The 8,959-nt window shown below is 35.9% G+C and overlaps 1 protein-coding gene across 1 annotated transcript in view; it reads left to right on the forward strand.

Annotated features, from left to right (window-relative positions):
- Positions 1-845: 845 nt before the first annotated feature.
- LOC113231537 (transmembrane protease serine 9-like) overlaps positions 846-8,959 on the forward strand; it is a 10,643-nt gene continuing 2,529 nt past the window's right edge. Inside the window, exons 1-3 of the mRNA XM_026465859.1 lie at positions 846-909; positions 3,362-3,539; positions 5,772-5,888. Of these exons, the coding sequence (XP_026321644.1) occupies positions 846-909; positions 3,362-3,539; positions 5,772-5,888 (359 nt within the window). The remainder of the gene's footprint in view (positions 910-3,361; positions 3,540-5,771; positions 5,889-8,959) is intronic.

An 8,959-nucleotide genomic window follows, 5' to 3' on the forward strand; every position in this document is an offset into this window, starting at 1 on the left:
GTCTAAACCATTTTATGTTGTGGTTTTTGATGGTGCTGAAGCTTGCTGATTATAGATGTATTATTTCTGGACGATGTCCACAACTTTAGTCTTATCGGTTAGTCGGATAACTTCGTTCCGGACTTTGCCCCTTAACGAGATACCTTTCCGTAGCGCGCTGAGCGACGTGTAGTCTGTGAGCCAGGTTGACCGTTATATTCCACGTCTCGGCTCCGTAAGTCATTTTCCGACATGACTTACGGAAAAATAATTAAGTGTTCCTTATTTACAATGCTTACAATAAACAGTTTCATAGGACTATCCCCTTAACGCCACTAATACTCTAATTATTAGTCATGCAAATAATTATTAATTGAGCAAGTAAATGATTGGAAATTGCGTGGAAGTTTTCTTCAAGTAACACGAAGTCATATTTTTCAATTCCAAAATGAAAATTCAGTTATTTTATAAGAATCTCCCTGGCCCTTTTCACATATTTTTAACATCGCATATTTTTTAGAAGTTATCGTTTTTATATATTTTTGTTTAACATCAACGCACATGGTGCGATTTATCGATATCCAAATAAATATAGTCCCATCACTACAATGTATTATAGGGGTCAGGCCTTCAAACGGCCAAAGGAGGGTCACTTCAGTTTAAATCACTAAGCTTTAAATATCTTGTGAAAAATCAATTGATTTGTAGTTAGCACAGGCACCTCACGCGGTGCTGTGTTTTAATGTAGTTTTTTTTATAATTTAATTTATTTTTATTTATATCATTTATCCTAGACCTAGTTAAGGAAATACATATAAATACGAATTGTTCTAAGTGTGTGCAGATAATAATTTATTGTCAACAACATGTGTCGCTTTGAAGTGCTGTGTGTGTTCTTGTTTGTGGATTTGGCGCTTAGTTATATTAATTGTAAGTGCTCTACGCGGATAGCGTTCATAGCTATTGACAAAAGTATTGTTACTATTTTTTAGGATCTATGTCGCGAATATATTTGGTTTTTCAAATGAACCAACGTTTTGGGCTCATAGAGGTTTAAGGTCACGCCTGACTGTGATGTAAAGTCATCAACCAATTATATCTAATATTAATGCAAACTACTCTATTTTTTATAATTACAAATGTTATGAATTAATTACCTTATCTTAATTATCCAAAGAACATTTCCATAGAACAAAACGTTGGTATGTTTCAAAAAAACAAATATACGCGATTTAGGTTTGAAAATATAGTTTTACTTCCTATGTGTAACAAAAACCTAAGGACTCGATAAATTGTTCATTCTCGTTAAATTATTATTCGGATCGTAGAATTTTTTCTTAGTGTTCGATCTTTGTAGTGATTTATAACAAAGTAGAGGAGTAATTTGACAAAAAAAATCTTTATTGTTAGCACCACATACATAGAAAGATTACAGGACAAAAATTAAACGCATTAGCAGGGTCACATTTGGCGGTCTTATCGCTTACAGCGATGTCTTCCAGACAACCTTAGAATGGAGAGAGACTAAACATGAATAAAAGCGGGGGTGCTAGATATAAACATTTACACATACATATAGAAATTAATAAATTATATACCTGACTATCATGGTGGTAAGACATCGTCACATTGAATAAACTTAAAATTTGTAATGATTAAAGCGATATTTCTAGTCAGCTACTGGTAGCTGTAAATGTTCTGGACTGAGTGAAGAAATACATTTCTCACAAAAGGTGCCACGGCAAAATCCAGGCATATCGGAGGAATTTTTATTATAAACGTTCACGAGGTTCACGAGTGTTTGACTAGCGTTTTTCGCTTGCTTGTCTTGACTGAGTATACGCCGTAGAAATCTGCCTTCCGCGCAAAGACGTTCACGATAGTTGCGCTTTGCGTTGTTGAGAGACTTACGTGCATGCGCGGCGGCTTGCCTTTCTATAGGTTGTCGATACTCTCGACAACCTAAAGACCAGTTGCTTCTCTGTGATTGGCCAGTGGTGCTGTCGCCAACGTGGCTTGTTGCTTGGGTGGAAATAACAAACTTCCAACACAAAGCTAGCGGCCGGCGCAAGCGAGCGATTCGTGACCAGGAGTCTACCACAACCTCTTAAAACAATATTACTTTAATCTTACATTGACTTTTCGTACCATGGCGCGCTTAAAGTAAGCTTATTATAATGTTAAAATTATGATGTTTTATAGGCAGCTTTGTGACTATTCATTCACTCAGTTCGTACTATGACGCTACTTTAACATTAAAGTAATATTGATCTTATGTCAAATTTAGCAATCTTAAAATATATTGATATCAAATAGTTTTAGATTTCATTATTGCATTATTCGCATCATTCATTTAGTCAAGTATTGCTTATTTGGGAGTAATTGTATCGGAAGGACGTCTGACGGAGATCGAGAGTAGACCACCAGAGACTATACAAATCTAGAAAACTCGGACCCACTTCGGATGTTGCTTGTGCACTACGTCAAATTCGAATCCGAGAAAATACGACTATCGCTTGTACACCTAGAGATAAAATGATCCTTGTGATGTACAACCAAGTAATATATTATTGCTAAAGTGATTGAAAGAACGAATGATTTCCCAATAATGTCTATTCCTTACCAAGAAAAGGAAAGAAATAACGCTATATGAACTATATAATGCCATCTCTTTTTCGACTGTATTTTTTTTTGTATGTATGTTACGTGATAACTCCAGTATTTGTGAACCGCGTCATAACTCACGATTCGGACGTAGTGTGCAAATGCTCTTAGTCGTTGATACATGCCCTGAACAATTTTAAATTTAAATTGATAACTGTTAACAGCAACAACACATACACGTTTTACTATTAGGTTTAAAGATTTATTTCTCACTAAGAATTTCCATTCACTTAACATGAGAAAAATGGGTACAGTTGAAATATCGAATATTAAGTACAAAAACTATTCTACATTAAGTGGGTAGTTGCTTATTTAAATGTGTGTTAGTTCGTTCAATCGCTAACGTGGATGTTGCCATACAACATTAACAAAGATACATAGAAGCGACATGCAAGTAGTTTCATTGGGACGAAACGTTTGGTACTTTAAATTATTATTTTACTATTTACAATGACAATATTTTTTTGTTCATTGTAATTGTAATTAAATACAAGAATTAAATCCAAAAAACTGCAAGCAACTGCAATGGTGACCTTATTATTAGGTAGCAATATCTTTCAAGCATATTGGGGTGATGGCATAAACTTAAAACCCTACTATTAAATGACTTATTTTACCTTTTACTAAATAGTTTAGTATCTTAACTCAAAAGTGTTCTGTTTTCAATATTTTACCCCATTTGTATGTAATAACATTCATTTTCGGTTTTTGCCAACAGTGGCAGACGTGGAATGTGGCATAGACGTGGCAAGACGTGGACGCATAGTTGGGGGGACGGACAGCCTCCCTGCAGAGTTCCCCTGGGCGGCAAGTTTGTGGCGCCAGGGCACACATCAATGCGGCGCCACGGTGTTAAATGACAGGTGGCTGTTGACTGCTGGTCATTGTGTTTGTAGGTATGTATTGTCACATGAGTATATGTATAATAACAGGTTTTCAGGTTGTGTACTATTATTATAGTAGTTAGTAGTTTATTGGTTAATACAATTTTTTGGTAGCAGTGGAACTCCTTGTGGAAGAGGTCGTCCATTGAAGTACTGCCACCTTACCTATTGCTGCCGCCAAGCAGTAATGTTAGCATTACTGTGTTACGGTTTTGAAGGGTAAAGGTGCTGATGAAATTACAGGTACATGGGTCTTGTCAACTTATGTCTCAAGGTGACGGGCGCAGCGACAGTGCCCCTCAAATCATTGCGATCTAGACCTCTAAGTGGCACTGCAACTGTTATGGATAGGCGTGTAGCTTACCATCAGGCCAACGACCTGTTAGACCCATCACTTGATATTTAAAAAAACGTAAGTAAAAGAAAAACGAGTTTTAAAATTATTGGACAACAGCGAAAAATAAAGAATCATAGGCAAAAAATCTTTTAGCTTCGTCAAATGTGGGAAAAATATTCAGAATAATTACATTTCTGATAAATATTAATTTTTGAAAATGAATATTTTTCCATGACCCAACACTGATTTGAATTTAAATTTCGAGAATATAATAGTGGTTACGGCTAGCGGAAGATGATATAGAAACTTGTGCGATGTCTAGATCTCCGCTTATGTATATTCAATATTCAAAATGAATTGGAGCTGGTATTTTAGGGGTCCAAAAATAATGGCTGCCAATGTAAATCCTATATAGAAATACTTCTAATTTTTTATATAAAAAAGCGACCTCTAAAGTTTGCTTATCCGCTTTCGCTGTGTCCGTCACCGCGGTTTCCTGTCAGACCTCGTCCTGAGGTGTTTTTTTCATCTGTCTGCTATTTCAGTCGTCATATCATCTCTATCACCATAACATTTTTTCATTGGAATTACATGTATGTGCCAAGTTTTATTGGAACCGGTTAACGGAAAGTAGTGACCAACTTTAGCCACCCTCAGTGGTGGAATATTTTCTTTAAATTTGAATGGTACTACTACTAAGTTGTAACCCTTTCCAACAAAAAATGAGTTATCGGAATCTCTTTACAAATGTTGGAGTAATAAAATATACAATTATTTTTTGCAGTCGGCTTAAAACTGAGTTGAATCACGAACACAAAGCTTTATTCATCAACAATATAGTCGATCCCTATTATCTATTGAGAATTAAATTAATAGAACTTAAAGACTACTCGGTAATAAATTAACCCTCGATCAATAAGAGTAGTTATAAGTTTAAACCCTTTGTCTATAACAGTGTATTTCTCTGTGCCATCATAGCTCCATAACAGTTGAACTGATTTCGAAGGTGTTTTTCTTTTATCACGATCTTAGCCATGTTTGATAACCAGCTGTCCAGCTGTTTAAAGGTCATCAATCAACTCTTTTTTCTCAGTAAGTGTAGGGTCAGGGTTCTGTCACTCGCTCTAAGTCGGCACAAGTGCTCGTACAAGTCTTTTATTTATGAGTATTCGGCTCCGCACGGCTGCACACGGTAGGCAACGTTATTTTCACCTCTATGCGAGCGAGGTTAAGTTCCTTTTTCCTCGTAGTGACCGCCTGGTGTCATTAGTCCGATTTAGTAGGCTATTATAACGTAAGTATTTTCGATTTTGTATTGAAGTGGTGTATCTGTTACGTAGTAACTATTAGGTAATCTGTGGTCGAGTTTTTCTTCCATTTCACCGATCGATTTCATATTTGGTATACTATGAGAATCCGATGACAATACAATAATAACCTTGATCTGATGCTGAAACCAGGACAGTCCACAAATTACTTAACTCAGAGCTATTGTATTTGTTTTCATTAAATTAGTTTCGACGATTGGTAGCTTACAGATTTTTTACTTATATAAGCCGTGGTAGCTTAATGGTTTGAACTACCGCTTCTCAAGCAGAGGTCGTAGGTTCGAATCCGGAGTCGCAGCTCTGAGTTTCTCGGAATTTATGTGCTAAATTTAATTTGGAATTTACTGTGAGCTTTTCGATGAAAAGAAAAAAACGTCGCGATGAAACCTGCACGTTGGAGAAGGTTCACAACCCTCGGAAAGCGTATGAAGTCCCCAACGCGCATTGGGCCAAACCCTCGCCTCAGCTGTAGGACCTATAAATGGGTTGATGATGAAATGGTGACTTTACTGAATTTTTGGAGGACACTTGTTTTATATCGGGGTTTTTAATTTGAATTTGTTTTTGTTTTACTTTCAGTGTGTTCGATGAGTTCTACAAATCGAAACAGTTGACAGTCGTAGTGGGTTACACGGATATTTCGTCGAAAGAAGAAAACGAGGCATTGTCCAAAATTATACCTCATCCGCAGTACAGGTAAGTATTGTATGTTATTCTAAATTACACTCTACATAGGAAATGAAACTATTTTTCCGGATTTAAATCGCGTATATTTGTTTTTTCAAACAAGCCGACGTTTCGGGCCCTTTACAGGTCCCATGGTCACGGTTGACTGCATGACGCTGACATGGGACCTGTAAAGGGCCCGAAACGTCGGTTTGTTTGAAAAAACAAATATACGCGATTTAAATCCGGAAAAATAGTTTCATTTCCTATGTGTAACAATCGCGAAAACCTAAGAACTCGATATACACTCTACATATTAAAGATTGAGAGTCGTATTCCAGAAATCTACTCAATACTCAAATCAGGACTTGAGTATTGCAGTGAGCACTGAAAATCACACTCAAGTTCTTGCCATTAGGGTCGTATTTCTAGTGCTTGAAATCATACTCAAGTCTGCTCAAGTCCTGACTTGAGCATTGAGTAGATTTCTGGAATACGACCCTAAGAGCGCGGTTGCGAAAACGAGTCACTCATAGTTAGGGTCACCTAGCTCTGCGGAATATGCGGATTCGGTCACAAGATATAGTAGTAGTAGAGCTCTTTGTGAAAGAATTTCTCAAGAGAAGTAGGTACTGCCACGTTACGTCAAGCAGTGATATGAGCATTACTGCGTTCCCGTTTTGAAGGGTAAGAGCGCTGCCGCTGGTGAAATTACAAGCACATGGGACTTGTCAAACTTATGTCTCTGGGTGACAGTGCCCCCGAGATCTTTGCGATTTAAAAGTTTTGAGTGGCACTGCAATTCTATGGACCTATGAACAGGCATATCGATTGCCACCAGGCGCATGACTTTGAATTTAGTATTTAACAAAAGGGAAAACTTTTCTTGCAACAGATTCTTTACAAAAATGTTGACGCAGGGAATTCAACCCATATGCTTACTATTATATTTCTTTTAATCCATGACCGGTCTCCAATAATGTCTAATACGTAAAACTTGCTTAGTGATTTTGCTTATTTCAATTTGGATTTTTTTTTGCTTCTGATGGAAATTGATCAGGATGAAAGACTAAAAAGAAACAGTATAAGGACATTGTCTTCTAAAATCAATTGTGTCAGTTTTCCCCATTCGGTTCCCTCGTATTCCCTTTTCAAACGGTCCGCATACAAAGGTATAAATATTTTTTCCCCTTGTGTTTTTTACTTTATGTTTGCCAGGAAATAATAAATACATGACCAAATTTTATCGAAATAATACCTGTCTTTCTTACTTAATTGTATTTATCCTTTTTCTCTTGGGTTTTTTCTATTTCGTTTCATTACCTTTTACTCTGACGTCGGCACAAAGTACTCCAAGGCCATCAAAAAAAACTTTTATAGCAAAATATTATTAGCTATTACACTGATCTTTTCTTTGAGTTAAAGTAAACGAAATTAAAAGCGGTCTTGAAATTATAAATTTTATCTAATATCAGATATAATAAAAATGTAGGTAAAACTTGCGTGTTAGACAAGATTGAACACCTCGAAATTGAAAAAAAAAACAGAAAGTTAGCTGTGGGCTATGATCTAAGAGCGCCTAAAGTGTATAATATAGACAGGCCAACTACTGACATGTGTTTACGTCTCCGTATATTCCAAAAAATATTCTGTATTTATTGTAATAAAGATAATAATCTCTAACAATGCCGTGTTGGTCGATTTGAAGTGAAACAGTTGACGACACCCATTGACGACACCCGTCAATTGTTTCGAACTCGGTCTAGCCAATCGGAGCGCAGTTGTCACAGTAATGATATAGCAGAATAGTTTTCAAATAAATTAAATGACATTTCGTCTCTATTTCTGGTAATATACTCGGTGTTTGCGGGCGACCAGAACAATTATACGAGAATGGTCCATTGTGTGCACAAAACTGTCGCTCTGCGCGTTAGTGTTTGCCATAAATTATTTTGTTTTTAATGTTATTTGGTTACTGCTGAAAGCAAATAGTTATTAACTTGCATTATTATTATTATTAATACATATTTAAAGTATGTTCCACCAAAAACTTTAAATAGTTTTAACTATAGAGATATATATAGCTATGTTGAGTGTGCGCGTTATTTATTTATATTTAATTCGTAAAAAAAATATCCTTGACTTCTTCCCACCACCGAATTACCAAAATTTGTGGGTGTATTAGAATAAATTGACGCTTTCAGTGAATTGACGCTACGAACCTGGCGATATTTGCGTGGCCGAGGCGTAATGTCTACCTTTGCATCGATACAGTCGCTTATTATGAATCATTAAAAACGCGCATCGCATTTCAATCGCGTTTGCATCGCTTTTGCATAACGTTTGCTTTGCAATTGTAACGGTGCTTAAATCGCGCGTGTGTAAATGTGTGTTAATGCAACCGCCTATAAATCGCAAGTGTCGCGATGCAATCGCGCATTTGTATCGCTGTTAAAAGTCGTCATGTGGAAACGCTCTAAACACTGACAAAGGAAATTAAAAACAAAAGGAAATAATAATAATGCGAAAGGTACTAGAAAATAAATGTTTTATGCCCCATTACCCTTTTCCGTAACTTCTCTTCAAATTATATTATTTAAACAGTGCTGTAGATAAAGTAATATTTTCGTGGTAACGTTTAAAACAAGCAATCAAATTACTTAATGGGTTTATTCTAATAGCCCCTACTCGAGTAAGAAAACATCCATTAAAGGTCTCTCTAAACGAACATGTAAATACAATTCATTACGGTATGTCAAATAATACTGATCTTGCAATACAACTGTGACTGTAAATAGACAAACTCTCTTAAGATTTTCCACTCCTAAATCGAGTGCTGTAGAATTCAGAAATAAAATATATTTTTACGTCCCTTGGCTTTATTGAATCTTGCCGCACGTAATTTGCTTTTAAAGCTATCTGTCTTTATTCAGTTTTAATTAAGAAGCTTTGCTTGACGTCTTATTATTAAGACGGTCTTGAAAAATACTTCTTTAGTATTTTTAAGTAATAAATTATTTAAATTAATTTATTATATGTGAAATGACTGAAATGTGAATTAACTCCACTAGGTTTGTTATGATTTTGAATACATAGATCGA

Source organism: Hyposmocoma kahamanoa, unplaced genomic scaffold, assembly GCF_003589595.1.
Source record: "Hyposmocoma kahamanoa isolate Upper Pololo Valley unplaced genomic scaffold, ASM358959v1 65, whole genome shotgun sequence".
NCBI classification, from domain to species: Eukaryota; Metazoa; Arthropoda; class Insecta; order Lepidoptera; family Cosmopterigidae; genus Hyposmocoma; species Hyposmocoma kahamanoa.